This window comes from Sapajus apella, unplaced genomic scaffold, assembly GCF_009761245.1.
Source record: "Sapajus apella isolate SASKATOON/1434 unplaced genomic scaffold, GSC_monkey_1.0 scaffold18, whole genome shotgun sequence".
NCBI classification, from domain to species: domain Eukaryota; kingdom Metazoa; phylum Chordata; class Mammalia; order Primates; family Cebidae; genus Sapajus; species Sapajus apella.
This window is the reverse complement of record NW_022436958.1, coordinates 12,411,506-12,430,418: the sequence shown is the minus strand read 5'-3', so window position 1 is coordinate 12,430,418 and position 18,913 is coordinate 12,411,506. Positions and strand designations below refer to the sequence as shown.

Here is an 18,913-nt window from a genome sequence, read left to right as displayed (position 1 = left end):
GCTCACAAAAACTAGACCCTACTCATCTGTGTGGTGCTTTTTAAGACACATGGAAACAAAGACAAGAATAAGTTAAAAAGCAATAAAAGGCTGGGCTCTTCCCCTGCCTGATATTAGAACAAAAGATGTGTAGTTTGTCTCTCAAAAAGAATAATTCAGTTGGAGAGTTTTCCTAGTAGATTCCTGTCATGGATCAAAGAATCTCCTATGGAAATCTCATAATCAAAGCATTCAGCATTGAACTGAACAGATTCCTGGGTGTGGAAAGGAATTTTGGTGAAATCAAAACAATATTTGTTTTTCATATTGAATATGTTCAAGTCGTTTTCTATTCCTATTAGTATAACCATTTGGACAAAAATATCCACTTGAAATGCAGGTGAAATGTAAACTGCTACACTTCTACATAGACAATCCAGTGTATTTATACTTAATCCATGAAGGCATGATGTTACAAAACACAGTTGTATATTATGAAGCCATCTGGCATCAAATTTTCCAATTTATAGACAACTTTGTATTTACATAACAAATTATTAAATCAACCATTTTTCTGGTTTATAAAAGGTCACTGAGGTACACACACAGTGTGTATAAATGCAGATACGGCTGGTAATACATATTTACAGTAGATACAAATTAATCTTTCATTTTTGAAGATAATGCTTTTTATATATTTTTTCTATATCAGACTCCCCACTGTTAGCAGGATTTCCCATGCTTGAGTTGTTTATTGCTTTTTGGCTCACTGATTTAATATTCATTTCTGGGTTGTTTACACATATGAATTACTAAGGTTCTTATCTCTTTGGCTAATGCAAATGTGATAGAGTGAATAAAAGAAAAAGATAAACTAATTCAATATTACAGTTCTGGCTGGTTGATAATTTTTGTTCATGTCCCCCAAATGAATCAATGCACAACTCATTTGATATACTACATTGAAAAGTCTTGAGTCTTGCATTATACCATTTGGGCATAAATGGGCAAAGTAAACGAGATATCAGATTTTCAGCAAGGCCTAGTGTTTTGACTTTCTTTTCAGAAAGAGCAATGCCACCAACATCTTAAGCATCTTAGATTTTAAAATCTTAATGCATATATGCTTGTGACTTATGAGGGAACACTGCAATCTGCATGGAAGATTACCAAAGTTAACAACAATGTGCTATCATGGTCTAAAATGAGAAATGAGTCACCTCATAGGATATAAGAATCTTCATAAAACTTACAGAAAGTGAAACAACTGCCCTCTTCTCCTGCAATTTTGAGTGTTATGTTCAAATAAGAAGGCTGTGTTTACTTAAACAACAGACATAGCAAAAACTCAAAGTCAGGGTCCAAATAAAAGACTAAAAGTGGCCCATGATATCACAAGGGATGAATATTCTTAAAGCATTTTCATTCATAATGGCACTAAAAAGTACAAATGTTCCTTTAAATAAATAAAAACCCTGGTTTGCTTTGAATGCTACAAACAAGACAAATCACACAAAAGCTGCTCAGTTAATTTTCACTCATTTGAAATAATTTTTAAAACCTTCTTAGAGGTTTAGTTTATTCTCCTTGTGCTTCCTAGGCCTGTTAAGGGACACAAAATAAAATTAGATTTCCTTTTCCAGCAGGGACTATTATGTTCTTCAAAGAAGAAAAAATTTTTCATCTGTTTCCATTCTTGGATTTGTTTCTTTAAAAAGTTTATTTTAGGGAATAAAAATTTTGCTAACATAGACGGGCTAGCCTTCATTTAAAAAAATGAATTGGCTTCAATACAAAGAGAAATAAATGGCTCTATGGGCAAAACTGAAGTGTGAGTGACCAATTTTTTAATTGTAAAGTAGGTGCAACATTTAAAAAAATGTTACAGCACTTCATGACCTGTAATGGTAACAATATTTACATTAACTGCTTACACAAAACCACATAACGTAAGAGAGAGAGAGAGGAAAAAGAAAAAAAACCCACGTAGACTGAAACTATTACACCCAGCACCCATATCAAAGCCATAGCAGCCAGTGAGATCATGGGCACAAACATACTTTACATGTTCTACTGATGTAAAGTATACAGTGGGAGGGAAGCACAAACTGAATTAGCTCAAAATACCAAAAAGAAGGCTTGGTCAACGTAAACTCCGCCTGAAGACAGAAAAGCAAAGGCTAAAAACTCTACATATCAACACATACACACATACAGACACACCCAGCATACAAACACACACGTATGTCTGTCTGTGAATAAACACAAATGTGCAGGAAAAAAACACAGAAAAACAGATTGGTGCAAAAAAAAAAAAAAAGACATTAATGGTTTAAATATACTAGCCACATCAACTTTTAACTTATAAAAATGTGTCAACTAAACTACACAAACGATTACTTCATGGGACTGTATGAAGGAACCGGGCAGGCAATCCCACCATGACAAGAGAGACGAAATGAACCTACCCCTGAAGGAAGGGTTCCTACTTTGAGGTCATGAAGCCCAGGATAGCCAGTTGCATTCCCCTAGGCTTGGGTGTAGAGGTGAGAGTAGGAACAGAGGGACAGAGAGACACAGGAGACCTAGGGGAATAACTAAGAGCTGTTGCTATCAAAAGTGAGCCCAGGTAGCATGCTCTGTGCTGTGGCCCCAAGAAGCCAACTCAAGGAATGACCTTGGTCTCCATTTTCCTGAGTTACTGGAACTCTGCTACATGACAGGACTGAGGAGTTTGGGGGCTGGGTGGGAAAGGAGCAGTAGGAGAGGTGGTGGGCAGTTTGAGGTGCTGAGCCTGCTACTGGAGAACCTCCTAGCAGCCTGAGTGGGAGACTGTTGCGTGAGCCCTAGGCTAGAGGACAAGGCAGTGCTCTCTAGGGGCTTCAGGGTTTGGGGCAGAGACTGGTGGTTCCAAGAATAAAGGGATAATAGATCCCTTCTTTTGACAATCTATCATTTGAAGTCAGGCTGGAAGCCCAAACTTTGCTTAACTGCCTGGAAGATAGGGTTATACCACCACCACAAAAATTGTGAGAAGAAGACGGAAAATTATGTTGTGCTACATTTCTTATTAATTACCTTGTACTTTACAATGGCTCACAGTTTCAGGTTTGTATACTTGTAATGTAGTATTTTCTCTCTACATTTGTTTCACATTTTTTCTTACTTAATATAATACAAATAATTTGGTTAATAGATTTAACCTGCACATTTTAGCCACATTAATATATATAAGAATCTGTTAATGGTATAAATAATTCTTTAAATAAAATAAATCTGATATGTTACACAATACTGATAAAAAATTGCCATTGCTAATAATTTTGTAAGCCACCTTAATTAACTTCTGGATTAAGTAATACTGACGAATGGATATGAAACTTGCTTTGATGATTCATATTTATTTTCGCCACTACAAAAAAAATGAATTATAATCAACCTTACCTCTGATAACGGTTGCAAAATGGGGCTTTTGCCTCCATGTACGGAAGTAGAAAGTTTTATCTTGTTAGATATCATTTGCAAAAAAACCCCTCAACTCTGAGCACCAGCAGTGGTGCTGTCAGTATAAGCTATCTGCTTTAACAGGTGGCTATCAAATGTTAACTACAGAAATGGCTGAGGAAAATATTCCATCTAAGATTTTTTTTTTATAAAACCTATTCTATTTTAAAACTTAGGTAAAAAAAATATGCAACAAATGGTTGCAGTTTCTGAATTCTTAATTTAGACCTGTGAGCTCTCATCCCTTTAGAAATCTGCAAGGCTGCAATTTCCTAGACACCCAAAATTGAGTCCAGTGCTTCCAGGCAAGGTTCATTCCAAACAGACAATATAAATGGACACTCAGTGGTGTGCAGTGTATGTCATAATTCAGATATTACATCATCATGCCTTTTCTCTGCTGTTAAATACAAAAACAGCATCTTTTACATTATCATAGAAAAGCATTTAGGTTGTATTTTTATTTATCACTTTACACTGGTAGTCTCTGGTAGGTGTACTCCATAGAAACCAAAGAATTTTGTACACTATTTCTTTGTACAATAAAAGATAAAGTGTGCATTAGGTACGCTTGTACATGACAATATTGTACAATATTTACATTTCTGATATCACCATGAAATTCTGTATTTTCTATATACAACATTGAAAATTCTTCAGAAACATTTGGACTATTTCTTGGAATCACAATTTAGTATTATAGAAAAAGAGTTTCTCAGTAATCTCTTGACCATTTATCACTCTCATCACACAGAGATTTTGATTGGTTTTTCCAGCATTCATTATCCTTCCTGATCAGAAAAACTTTCTATCACTGTTTCTTTAGCACCCTGTGGTGGTGGTAGCTATCTGCCATAATCTAAATATTGATATAACAGTGGCTATATCAATACCTATATACAGATACATCTGTGCATGTTCCTTTAATAAACACTGCTCATTAGTGGAGTAGTCTCTGTTATCTGGAGATCTTCCTCCTCTTGGGTTTGGGGGGTCTCATTTGTCTGTCACCCTGTGGGATTTGGTGTACCTGGAAATAAAAAGGTAGAAAAAAACAACAACAACAGAGGATGAAATCACAAACACCATACAATTTCTGACAAAGAAACAGGGCAGAGAATAGACTCTGGCTTTCACTTTCAATTACTGATCTCCTCAGGCACTCAAAATGTTTACCAAGACCCCAGATGTCAGCGTGCCCACAGTCACTACAGAGAATGCAGAATACCAGAAACTAATAAGCAGTGCCAACACTCTGGGGGCGCCAATAGACAGTGGAAAACAAAGGATGAACCGGACAAAATCAAGTATGGGAAATGCAATGTGCAGTTGCTACCCCCATTGTCCATTTAAAACAAAAATAAAGCCTTCCCTGTCAGAGACCCTAGATGACCAATTTCACTACAGCCTGGAAGAGTGGATAATTACACACCAAACATGCTTCTATTTTTTCTCACTTTGTCACCTTACTTATTTCACAATGACTAGGAAGGGTCACAAATTATAAGAACATGCACACATAGCTCAGCCCAAGGATGTTTGTTTATGAGAAGAATCAAAATGAAAAAGAGAATTTCACATCATCTGTTGGCAGATCTGATAAATTCCATCTATCATCTGTTGGCAGTCTGGGAGGAGCAGTTAATACAACTCACCTCTCTTTACATACTAATACTGGAACTAGCAACATTTAGTGCCGTTCATTAGGTTGAGCAGTGGCTGGGCAGCATCAGACAGCAGGTATAATTTGGAGGAGGGAGTGATCAAATTGTCTTGTAGCTATTGGTGGAAGGGAGAAAGGTCCAAGACCCAGGAGAAGAGGGATGAACCCAAGGCAATGGTGTAGAAAATGCTTAATCAGCATTTGGACACAAGTCCATTGTAGCATTTTGCCACTTTCTGTGGTGTAAAACTTTTACCCTGGTCAATTTCAAGCTCCCAACCTTATGTCACAGAACTTAAGAGTTAGGCAGAGATGAGTACAATCAGCTCTCAAGATCCACAACAAGTTGGTTCAATTATATGCTTAAAAATAATGTTTAGACAAGAGCAAAGGGCGATGTTATCCAGACGCAAATGCAAAATGCTTTAAAAAATAATATTTAAAAATTTTAAATAATGTTGTGGGTTTCTCAATCTGCCTATTCTTCCTAATCTTCTCCATACACATTTTTTAAAAACCACTAGTCTGTAGAAAAGAGCCAAAACTTTTTATAACTGAGGAAAGAAACTTTTTATAGCTGAGACGGCAAACTAGTAATCTGTGGACCAAATGTGGCCTGAGATGGTATTTTGTTTAGACATATGGCACTTTAATATTTTTAAAAACAGTGTCAACACATATAAATAAGAATTTTTACCTCTAGATTTCTAGTTTCACATGAAAAATGGGAAGAACCTGCAACATGAACACAATTTCCCACGTCTAAGATCTGCTGGAGCATGGAAGAAATGCCTTCTGGAGAGAGTGCATGCCGCTCAGGTTGCCCTGATCCTTATTACTCTCAACTACCTGATTTCCACAAGGACCAAATGTCCTGAGGCAGAGTCTAAAAGACGATGGCCAAATTCATTTTCTTTTTCCTGGGCAGGCACATTCTATGCTCTATTTCCTATTCCACTTGAGTTAAGAAAGCTTTGTGATTAGGTCAGGTCAGTAGAAAGTTAACAGAACGAGCTTCTAGGCCTGGCTCATAAAACCTATGCTGGCAATATTCCTAGCACGCTTTCTTCTTTTGCTTTCTAGGCAACGCGCAAAGGATATAATGGAGCACTCTGAGGACCTAAGAGAGGTGGACACTAGATACAGAAAGAATCTGTGCCCTGGTTTGGAGCAACCCCTTCCTCAAACATCACCAGATTCAAGTGGGTAATGGCCTTTACTGTGCTGAGCCTCTAGACTGGTAGCTTGCCCCAACCCATGCATCTTCACTGGCATTTCTCATCCATCCCGACTGCTGTTTTCCCATACCTGGCCCACTTTAGTGATATTATTTGCCTGGCCCTAGAAAACATTTGAGTTTATAATCCCCAATCTAGATCTTTCTTATAATTTTATCAGGAAATGTAATGTCTCAGGGCTTCAATTCACCCATCTGTGAAATGATGGGTTGGTTGGATTCCAAAATCTCTAAAATCCGTACTAATTCCATCATCCAATTGCCATTGGATGGTTTGTTGGGGTTCAGAAAACCCTGTAACATAAGGTCAAGGAAAAGAAATTATTTCTCATGCTAAATAGCCTTAGATAATTTACATTTTTTGGAGATTATCACAATTATATTTTAAGTGTTTGTATCAGTCAATGTGTGAACTGGAGGATAACGATCAAACTTCTCACAATCAATGCTACTATATGCCCAGTTCAATAAAAATGGGATATGAGAGGTCTATATACTCTTGATCTGGACCCCACTGTTTAATTTCACTTTTTGGTTCAATGGACAGAGAGAAATTTGCATTACTAAATATATAGGCAATAGTAATGGCCACAGCCAGTCACAGAGTCAAATGCAGAAAGCTGTGGTTTGAACTTTCATATTTTGCTGCTCATATTTTAAAAGAATGTTATGTGGCAAAACAAAAGTTACTTATCTCAGGAAGAAAGACATAGTTAATGCCGGCAGGTTATTTTTTCTTAAGCGACTTTGAATCTTTTCTGATATTTGTTTTCTTTTTCCAGATTAATTTAGTATTGCTACGTGAGTTGTTTGGCAATATTCAAGAGACTTTACCAAAAAGTGCAACGCAATTTATTTTCAAAGAAACACAGTATAATGGAAAAATAAATTAACTTACAGTCCCCGACATTTTGTCCAGTTCACTCATGGCCTCATGAATAGCAGCTTCTAAATGGTTATTTAGCTTTCCACTTCTGGAATTAATGAAAACAACACACCAGATTAAAAAATTAAAGAAACAAAATCTCAATGTAATTTCCTAATCAGAAAACAAAAGAACCAGGTCCACCAGAGAAAGTCAATTTATAATCGCGTTTGGAAAATTCACTACAATACATCACTCTGGGATTCTGACCACTGAATACTAATGATTAAAGTCACAGAACTACTAAAAAAAAGTTTAACAGACTGGGGGGCGGGGAGATGGGCTTTTTTCTCTTCCACGTGCTTCTTCCACAATCTGGTGATTTGAGAAGAAAGTTGGGCCACGGGTTCCCTCTCCCAGCGACGCCGCGCACGCTCCCTGGCTCCAGCCGGCCCTGCAGCGCTTCTTGTTTCTCAGGCAGCCTGGCTGTGAGTACTAGAGGAAGGGCGGCGGGGCTGAACTGCAGGCTCTGGCCACTAGGGAGCTCCCTCTGCCCTCTCTGCAGCGTCCCGGCTCTAGAGCAAGTGAAGGCTGAAATCCCGGTGCACGTTCCAGGTGGGATACACCTTAACTCTGACGCACCCGAGGCCCCGAACCTGGCCCCCAGCACATTTTCCGAAAAACCAAAATGATGTAACTATTTGAACAGAGAAAGAGTGACGGCCTCAGGGTGCCTATCACTTCTCTGTCCTTTTCTCTCCACTTAGCATTCCATTACACATATTTGGCCTGAATTACACACATGGTACATCTACCATTTTTGAAGCTTATATCTATGAAGCTATTGAACTAAAATCAGGTAAATTCATGCCAGCCACCTCTGTGGTTATGTACACTTTGCCCATCCTGACTGTTAACTTGTTTTTCCTTCTTTATGCAAATAAATAATTACCCCCACACACACCTTTTTTTTCCCCAAGTACTAAGGTGATTCTTTTCATTCGTCCTGTCATGACAATTACTAGGAGAGCTGCTGGAGGTAACGTTTTCATTACAGGTGGTTAGCATGGGTTTCCATGAGTTAAGTCCTATCTCAGCATCGACCATGGAGACTGGAAATTTGCAGTCGTGGAAGAATTTGACTTACTGTCGTATTCAGTTTGGTTAGCATAGTGTTTTGAATCACTTTTGAACTTTAGTTCAGTATACCATAGCTTTCACTAGGTTTGATCGTCACACACCGTGACTGGACAATGAATACACTGAGTTTCTGTCTACACTTTGAGAACTCGGAGTTTTCCACCCCTGAGTACTATAGTGCTAGACATACCATAGAAACTGTATGTATTTGCTAAATAAAAATATTTGTCCAAAGCTGGCCCAGATGGTCCTGTTTCAAAAAAACATATGTACTTAGGTCAGTTTAACTGAAGCGAAAAATTAGTGTATTAGTTTTAACCAAATTATAAAGGTAATATGGCATCAACCACTTTTCTCCTACCTTTTGCTGGCCGTGTAAGCTAGTCTTTAGCTTTTACACTTTTGTCATTTATTTTTAGAAATTTTAAAATGCAGAGAAGTACGTAGGATAAAATAAACCTAACATATTCCTCTCCTGGAATGAAATGTTAATAAATTACATACTTCCTTTAAGTCTTTTATATTAAAAAAGAAAAAAAAAAAAAGGAAAGAAAGCTGGAATTCCCATTTGTTATCCATCCTGGTCCCCTTTTCCCTCACCTTACCATCTCAACTTTTAGTCTGCTTTTATACTTTATATAATTTATCCATGAACAGCACCTAGTATGGTTTTATGTGGTTTTTTTTGATACACACACACAAAAGGTGTTATGATATACATACTTGTCTTTTTTCTCCTTATAACTGTTAAATACCAACTAGTTTGTATAATCTACTCATTCCTTCTAACTGGTATATAAGAAGTGTTTTTATTATGTATCTACTGTATTCCATTTACCTACCCATTCCAGTTTCAAGGGGGCCCTGATATCTCATGGAGTCAGTCTCAGTTGTTTTCCTAATGAGGTATCTGCTAAGCAAGGTCCTGGGAGCCCTCTGCAAGGCCACCTAGGGATTGCTGAGGCTGGGCTGGGGCCCCTTTTGCAGGCTGCTTGGTAAGGATTCTGACAGTATTATCACTGCCACATTGCCCCACAATATCACACTTTGTGTAATGTGTTAAATAAATTTATCCTTACTATTTCTTTTCTTTTTTTTTAGACGGAGTCTCACTCTGTCACCAGGCTGGAGTGCGGTGGCATGATTTCAGCTCACTGCAACCTCCACCTCCCAGGTTCAAGCAATTCTCCCGCCTCAGCCTTTCAAATAGCTAGGACTACAGGTGCTACTGCGCCTAGCTAATTTTTATATTTTTAGTAGAGACAGGGTTTCACCATGTTGGCCAGGAAAGTCTCGATCTCTTGACCTTGTGATTCATCTGCCTTGGCCTCCCAAAGTGCTGGGATTACAGGCGTGAGCCACTGCACTCGGCCTACTATTTCTTTTGTATAAACATAAGTTTGATGTATTAACATAAGTTTTAAAAGACATTTATTTATTATAAATTTTGATAAGATCTTATGAGTTTAAAATTGACTATATAAAGTTCTAAATATTTAAAATGAAGTTACAACATTTTAATGAAAAACCTCCAGTGAACATTGGTTCTCTCACCTTTAATTTTAGTAAAAAAAAAAACAAAAACAAACCTGTTATTTACTAAAAAATGTCTATGTGCTAAGAATTGTATTAAAACTGTATATACATTACCTCATTTAATCTTTACAACAATTTGATGGAATAGGTGTTATGACAACTCTTCTTATGTGATACTTCATAACTTTTAGGGATAATTGGTGAAATCAATTATTATTAGAAATCAATTCTAATTTTGTAATGAAGAAAATGGATATTTGACTAGAGTTTTCAAAAGCAACAGTCACAGGAAAAAGTTTTTACCTAACCATGAAGAACTGCAATAACAATCACCACTCAAGCACAAAAACAATTCAATATTACTTGTTGAAAAAACCAATTTCATGAATTTTGTCATCTCATTCTTCAAGATATTTCAAATATTTGTAAACACCTTGCATTAATTCAAGCTAAATTAGTATAATATTTCACCTTTAACATACCTTAATAGTTGACAGAGGGAGAAATGACTTCTTTTGGAAGAGAAAATAAATACATAGATGTGGGGCGTGAAGCTATTTGTACACAACATGAGATTCGAGAGGTAAAGAGAGACTCTCCCAGACGTCAAATCTGGAGATCAGTTTTTTTCTAACTGGTCAGGTCAGAATGAACTTACAAGAGGAAGAAAAAAAACTCCACAAATTCAAGAAATGAACAATTAGTCAAAATTCAGCCTTCCAGTCCAGTGGGCCTCCCTGTGGAGTTTCTTCTGCTATTTTCTATTCCCCGCTGACATTTAATAATAAACATTTTTACTAATGGACACTCTAAAACCTACTTGATTAAGTAATAGATATTCATATAATCACATTTCTAATTATTAATGGAGATAATTGCCACTTCTCAACTTCATTGCCTATACTGTCACGCATTATCTTTATCTTCACTAATTTTTTAAAAAGCCAGGTACACATCTATGAATGGTACAAAAAACAGAAAGGAAATGAAAAGTTCCAAGTTGTTCTACATTGTCAGGTTAGAGTTTAAGTGACTCACTTCATATAGTATGTAACAAATTTGAGTGAGACCTAAAAGTCAAGAACCCTACACTCTGAAACCGAATCTATGGAGAATGAATGCAGATGTAAGAAAATTTAACATGGTAAGTATCATTCCTTGGTTTTAAAGTGAAAGTGTGACTTATTTAATCACTTTATTGTTTGCCAGCTTCACAAAAATTCAGGTTTCCAAAGAAATGTCTATGTAGACAGAAGATTTGTTCCTCACTTAAATGAAAATCATAACATATGTAAAAGCTATGGAATTTTTCTTTAATAAAGCTATTTCTGCTTTTAAGGACAAAACTGCCCTAAGTAATGTGTTAAATAAATATGTTACTAGGATATAATTAGAACATATGTTTAAAGATATTTATTTGTTGTACAGTTTGAGGACACTGAGGATTAAAATGACTACATAAAATTCTAAACATCTAATATGGTGGTAGAATGTTTCAACTGGGAAAAATAACAGACAGTTTTGTCTCTTTCACCTGTATCTTTATAATAAAAATAGCTATTTACTAAATACCATGTGCCAAGTACTGTGCTGAGGCTCTCTCTATATTATCTGTATTACAACAATCCTAAAGTAGGATTATGCCCATTTTAGAAATGAAGAATTTAGGCTCAGGGACATTGTGAACACACAGCTATGAAGTGGTAGAAACAGAATTTGAGTCCAGGTAAAAGCCAAACTCTTAATTATATTGTTCCAAATGCCACCTTCCTTTTTCAGTCTTTTCATCTTTTCTTCTTCCCCTCAGTCTACAAAAGCAGTCAAATCTTTGTCAATTAAAAAAATCGTTCTTTGTTATTTTTTAGGAAATTTTCACATTATGGGTAGAAAGAAGGGTAAATAATCTACATCTCCTCTCTCCATTTCCTTATTCTTATTTAGTCATCAACCCATGGCCACTTTATGTGTACATCACTCTACTGGAAACTGTTCTCACTGAGGTTACCAGTGACCTTCAAATTGCCCCATGTAATGGTGATTATTTTCAGTTCTTTTTACCAGTGACCTTCAAATTGCCCCATCTAATGGTGATTATTTTCAGTTCTTTTCTTCCTGGACCTCTGTTGATCACTTTATCCGTCTTTGACTCCTGAGACTCTATCCACTTCCCCTCATTCTCCTCCTCCTTACTGACCACTCTTCCCATCTTCTTCATTCTTTCACATGTTCAGTTTTTAGCCTACTGTTCTTCAAATTTGTCAAAGTATCTCTGTGTGACTGCAGTCATTTGTACACTCTCAAATACTGCTTCTTCCCAGTTTCAGACATGCATGTCCAGCCTATCCTGCAGGCACCCCCAACTGTACTCAATAGCTTCCCCCTGTAAACTCCATTTCAGTCAGTGTTTCTACCACTTACTGAGTCACCCAAGCTGAAAGCCTGAGAGCTGTCATTGATTTTGTTTCCATTCCTTCAAATTCTGATCAATCACCCCATGTTCTATTTTACCTCCAATCACCCCATGTTCTATTTTACCCCCAATCACCCATGTTCTGTCTATTTTACCTCCTAAATATTTCTTGACCACATTCCTCTCTTCCATCCTCATTCCCAACTCTGTCATCTCCTGGTTTGGATCCTCGTTCTCCCTTGTATTCTGCCATGGCTCCTGAACAATCTCTTTATCTTCAATATTGTTGCCTTAAAATTTGTTTTCCTGGCTGGGCGCGGTGGCTCACGTCTGTACCGAGGCGGGTGGATCACAAGGTCAAGAGATCGAGACCATCCCGGTCAACATGGTGAAACCCTGCCTCTACAAAAACTACAAAAAATCAGCTGGGCATGGTGGCGCGTGCCTATAATCCCAGCTACTCAGGAGGCTGAGGCAGGAGAATTGCCTGAACCCAGGAGGCGGAGGTTGCGGTGAGCTGAGATCGCGCCATTGCACTCCAGGCTGCGTAACAAGAGCGAAACTCCGTCTCAAAAAAAAAAAAAAAAAAAAAAAAAAAAAATTGTTCTCCTACACAGCTATACCTAAGGTGAAAATCCAACCACCTGCCCCCTTTAGGCACTTCAAAAACAATAAAACATCCTACTGGCCCTTACTAGACCCTTCATGATCTGGTTCCTGTGTGTACTTCTTACAACTTTCCATCTGATATTTTACTGTCCCCCAAATCCAACTGCTGCTCTCATCTAAACACTATACCATCACATCTTGGTCTTTGTTTCCTTTGTGTGGCTGATGCCTAGGTAGTGTTTAAGGCTTGGAGCAGATATTGACTCCTCTAGAATCCCTTCCTTTACCTGCCCTTTCCCTATGACCCCAAAATATAGTATATATATTGCTGTCATTGCAATTTTAACATTTTAATTATTTGTTTCTGCATTTGTCTCTTTTACTAAACAATGAGCTTTAGGAACTGTAGCACTGTTCCTGGCACAGATTTTTTGCTAAATTTGTCTCCTTAAATTGAGAATAAATGCCTAAATTAAAAAATGATTTGATTCAACATATAATTTATCAGTTGTGGGATTTTCAACTAATTATTTAAACTATTTGAGTCTGAGTGTCCACATCTGCAAATGGGCTCAGTAATTTTGGCCCATCTTGTGACTGGGAGAATAAAATGATGAATTTGCAATTACATGTGCAAAATGTAAAGCATTCTACTGGGCATCAAAAAGGAAAATCTGTCTGCTTAGACAATAGTATGGTAAATAAAGTTCCTTTTATAAACGTTAGCTTTGTATTTTCTACTTTTACCTCTTCAATCTGTACTCCAAGTTTATGGTTATCATGAGGAGAATTCCTTTAAATAGCACCCACCTTAATTTACTGCAAATAGTAAATTGGCTTTGAAGAAAAAATTTTAAATTGTGGTTTGTTACTCATTACCTTTCAGAAATTGCTTAATTACAAACACATGGGGGAAAATCCAGCTCATTTCAAGGCAGTGCGTTTGAATATTTGGACTGTATTTGAATATTTGGAAGAGTTATTTTATTTCTGTTATTAACTTTAGTTTGTACATAATCCAAGTACCTGGCATGTTGCACTGTAGGAAACATTTTTAGGGATCTTTTACACCAAAGAAATGGGTACTGTTGAATATTTTACAGCAACTGGCCCAATGCAAATTTGTGATGTAGGTAATTTGCAATTTTCCTCCTTTTATCCAGACCTTGTATTAATTTTGGTGGCTTTATTTTGTTGCTAAGCTCTGCACAGCAAGTGTGCCTCAGTAAGAGTGGAAGGGAGCTTGATCCCTGTTTTCCTCATCAGGCCTAGAGGGATGTTATCTGGCAATTCGCTTGGCCCTCGACACAATTAGTACCAATTTGCTGCCTTCCAAAGGAGTCCAGGACATAGAGACGTAGGGGTTTGCCCTTTGTAGCTGTCATCTTTTCAGAGACCTTTTATTGAGGTGCAGAGTCTTCCCAAGATTCGTTAACTTCTAAAATTATGCCTCTGGCCAGCATTATGGGAAACACCAAAAGGGAAAGACATTGCTTTTTAATAGATATTACTGATATCATTATATAAGCCTTTTATGCAAGATCCACTATGAATCATTCTGATCTCCACTTTATAAGTCTTATAAGAAGTTAAAATGGTATTTTTAGAAAGACGATAATATATAAACACATTAAGCCTATATGTTAATATTTGGAAGGAAATGTGAGGATCATTTTGTAAATGAATAAAAATTAATTCATATATAATTCCTGGTTGCTTGATAACATGGAAATTATTATAGCAACTGAACAGGTATATCAATTTACACATTTTAAAATAGCTGTCTAGGTACACACAGAGAAGCACACTTGTAGTTCTCTACCTCAATATGATATATGAATGTACATTGTATCACAGTAAAAACTGTGTTTCTAATATTATCTGTTTGCCTGCACTACATCATACTACATTTACTCAGAAAACAAAGATTTAGAAAAACTTGAATACTGGCCTGAAATTCAACTTCTTGTTATAATTCCAAAGAAAGCTTACTTTCAAGTCCACAACGCTGATGCAACAAAAAAACCGTTATTTAGCATCACTTTGACAAATAATCTCCCAAAATTATTTGCATGTATACGACTAGGGGTATTTACCCCTGAAAGTATTTGAATTGCAAAGGGATTGACTCACTACACTTTCAGAGCCTATTTAATTGCTATATGTTAAGAATATTATTATTTATTTTCCACTAAATGAGAGGAATAGAGATGCAGGTAATGAGGAAAGAGAAGAGGCAAATATTACACATAGTGTAAACAGAAATTGTTTAGAGAATTTTTTTTTGTAATCACTAATTCGGCTTGTCTATAATGGTCCTCTTTGTTGGTAAATATTAAACTTTAGTTAGGCAGGCCACAACATGGACAGAATTGGTGAGATTTCATTATCCTTTTGTTGGAAAAACAGTAAATTATATCCTTGAAAAATAAAGTGAAAGTTTTAAAAAGTGCTTACTTTCTGTTCCTTTTCCGGACACGGCTGTAGGCTTCCAAACCTTCTGTTAGTGTCTTCAACTTCTCGGGCTCCACCTGAGTGAAGGTATGAAGACCAAACCACATTACCCAGACCTGTAATTGTTAAACGCGGTTTTTACTTTCCTGCCATACTAGCAGGTGCTGCACTGGAGGGGAGGGGAGCCTTAACCTTCACTGCCCTGTCAAATCTTCTGTCCTCATTAGAGATTGATTCTGTGGCTCCAGGCTGCAACATCAACAGACATGAAAAGCTGTTTGGCTTTAAAATTGTCAACATTTTGAAAATAATATTTTGGGAATAACACCTGGAATTTAAACAACCTTCAACTCACCAACATCATAAAAATCAGAGATCCTGGCTCACTTTCTGAGCAACTGCAAATCTGTAGTATCAGATTACTGTGATATCAGTATCAGGGGAAGACAAGAGCGGTAATTAGTGAAGTGAATGGGCTTTGGAGCCAACAGATCAAAGTTTGAATCCTACCTTTTCACTTCCTAGTAGGAGTAAAACACATTTTCTGAGCCTCAGACTCCTCCTCTGTAAAATGAGGACAATAATACCTACCTTCCTGCTAGAATTGCTGTGAGAATTAAGATGTGATAAGTCTTGTTGAATACTTATCCTAGCATACAGCAATGATCATGACCCAGTACACAGTTGGCTTTGCAGAGGCCATAAAACGTGAGAAGAGGGTGTTGCTATGCCTTGTGGGTGTGTCCTCTGTCCTGTCTTGCTTTATCGCTGCCAGTCTGTGTGTGGTCTGCTACTTCAACAGAAGTCAGTCACCAAGTGTGGTGGGATATGTGTGCGTGTGGGGAGGGTGCAGCCTTGCCACACACCCCTGAGAATCTCTATCATGGTTCTTGAAGCCACCTCCCCACAATAAAAACAATTAATAATTATAATGGAAAGCTTTATGTGACTTGGGAATAAAAACACTTTTAGAAAAATATGGCTATTTTTATTCTGTAAACACACATACACACACACGCATACACAATCTAAGTAAAAATAGCATTGTTTGCTGTGTAAGCGTAGTTTCAAGGCAAGTACCTCAGTCATTGAGTTGGGGTAAAATCCAGCCACTTTACCCCCATTTCTCCTCCAACCCCCAAGCCACTGTTATATAAAAATACAGAGTTAAACAAAATGCCTCATGGGTAAATACATAAACACTAATAAGCAAGGAAATTATTATTAACTTTTGTCTTTGTAACTTCAAGATTGACTCATGAATGTTGCTTAGAAATAACTTCTCTATGTCCCCTTCAAATCTAGAACACAATTATGATTAACAAAAGGCTGTCATTGTTAAGTCTGAAAACAAGCATTTCTAATATCCAGTGAGAAAAACAGTCAAATAATAGAAACGTTTTCCTTTTCATGTTTTTGTATTTTGCCCGAAGGAATCCAAATGTCTTATACACATAAGTTCATACATACCCAATTCACTGTGTGTCAGTACAAGATACAACTTTGTTCCAATAACACTTCACATCAAGAAAAGTGTCCTATTGGGTTACTGGTACCACTGGAAAACCTAAAGTGAGCTGAATGTAACCAAGTGTTGTTTAAAAAAAAAAAATGTGCCGGATGCACTTTCACATTTCATGTTAGCAATTAGCCTCCATCTTGTATTCACTCACACGAAGAAGATATGAAAGACGTTTTGCCTATTACATTTTTGTAATCAATAAATGACTCCACTTATATTTAAATAAGCTTCTTAGCAGCAGGAAAGAAGCTGTGCTATATAACAAACTTCTATTAGACTTTGTAGTGGGGAATCTCAGAAGGGATTGATCAAGTCACAGAATGCAGATTCACAATGAAACAAAGCAAGGCACAGCCAATTAAAACTTACCCTGTTGGTCTTAATTTAAAAAACAAAGTTAGGTCAAACTATTTTTTTGAGTCTTCAATTTTTATTTTTAATTAATTATGGAATAAGGGACAGTAAAAACATTTCTTGTGCATATACTATGTAAAAGGCACTACTTTATCATTTAATATGATACTACTGCAAACCAGTATTACTTTTGTATTATTACAGGTGGGGCTTGGTGCATTTAAATAACATGGCCAGAACTGAAACTCAGGTCTGACTCCAAAGTGCTCAACCTCTCTCCACGATACCAACTCCAACAAATATTGAAATATACAGTCATTTTATATATATAGCATTTATATATATAAAATCACACACACACATATGTATATAAAATACACACACAGGCACACTCAAAAATTTAGGTCAAATTATTTAAAATTGTATTTCTACAAAATTTAGATGACAACTTGGCCAAATTTATATTCAAATTTTTTTATGCTTAAATAATTTTCCAGGAATTTTTTTTCCTGAACTAATACTCTACCATGGTTTCGTCATTTAAATCTGCCTCTAAGGCTGTAATAAACTTATAATAACTATATTATTTATAAAGAATTAAATGACCTCAAAAAAGAAAGCAAAGATAGTCTTTCTGAAACTAAACATAAATAAGATATATACCACTGTGCATTTCTGGTATAACAAGATCATATATATTCAGAAGACAGTTTAGTTTGTTTCAGGATTTTAGCATTTTACTGTACTGTGAAATATATATGAAGAGTGTGTTTTCTGGGGAAATAATCATACATTTGAAAAATATTCAAGAAACTTTAAAGATACCAACCAAAAATGGTATCAGATAATAACAAAATAAATTCAATTTCTAGTTAAATAGAAATCATATTTAATGAACACTCCCTTGTAAACTACTTAGCTAACTTGTAAATTTAAAAAAGTACCAGGAAATCAAATACATAAATGTAACATTAAAAAGGTTAAACACACACAGATATTTTTATAAAACTTACACTAAAGGAGGAAGTAATCTAAGATAATACTTTCATCTGTAATTATAATCTTGTATTTTTGTACAATTACAAACCAGGAGTATCATAAATTATTTTACTCTATCTTAGTGAGAACTTAGGGGAGGGCTTTATCATTTATCTTTACTCATCTGTCCACACAGTTTCATGCCGGTAACAATGATACTAATAGTACTGGCCATCATGGTCTAACTCCTTACTCATGCCATTTAAGATTCATAAAGTTACCTGGAATTTATATGTATTCATAGTCCACTTATTCATGTATAAATATACATGTTAAATGTTAAATATTTTTTCCTTCCTTCCCTCTTCCTTTCTTCCTTCCTTCTTCTTACTTACCTTCCTTCCTTCCTTCTCTCCCTCCCTCCTTCATTCCTTCCTAGCTTCCTTCTTTCCTTCCTTTCTTCCTTCTTTCCCTTTCTTTTTTCTTTCTCTTTCCTTCTTTTTCCTCTTTCTCTTCCTTTCTTTCTTCCTTTCTTTTCTTTCTTCTCTTTCTTTCTTTCTTTCTTTTTCTTTTCTTTCTTTCTTTCTTTCTTCTTTCTTTCTTTCTCTTTCTCTTTTTCTTTCTTTCTTTCTTTCTTCTTTCTTTCTTTCTTTCTTTCTTTC

The 18,913-nt window shown here is 36.3% G+C and overlaps 1 protein-coding gene across 6 annotated transcripts in view; it reads right to left on the bottom strand.

The window, feature by feature from the left end:
* Positions 1-453: 453 nt before the first annotated feature.
* Positions 454-18,913, bottom strand: part of MBD5 (methyl-CpG binding domain protein 5) — a 477,719-nt gene continuing 459,259 nt past the window's right edge. For 5 of the 6 annotated variants that reach the window (XM_032286238.1, XM_032286241.1, XM_032286237.1 and 2 more), the window contains 3 exons: positions 15,401-15,474; positions 7,282-7,357; positions 3,907-4,513 (listed from right to left, as the gene is read on the bottom strand). In XM_032286238.1, the coding sequence (XP_032142129.1) occupies positions 4,442-4,513; positions 7,282-7,357; positions 15,401-15,474 (222 nt within the window). In that variant the 3' untranslated portion in view covers positions 3,907-4,441. Of the gene's footprint in view, positions 4,514-7,281; positions 7,358-15,400; positions 15,475-18,913 lie in introns of all 6 variants that reach the window. The other variant, XM_032286235.1, reaches the window with a different exon arrangement.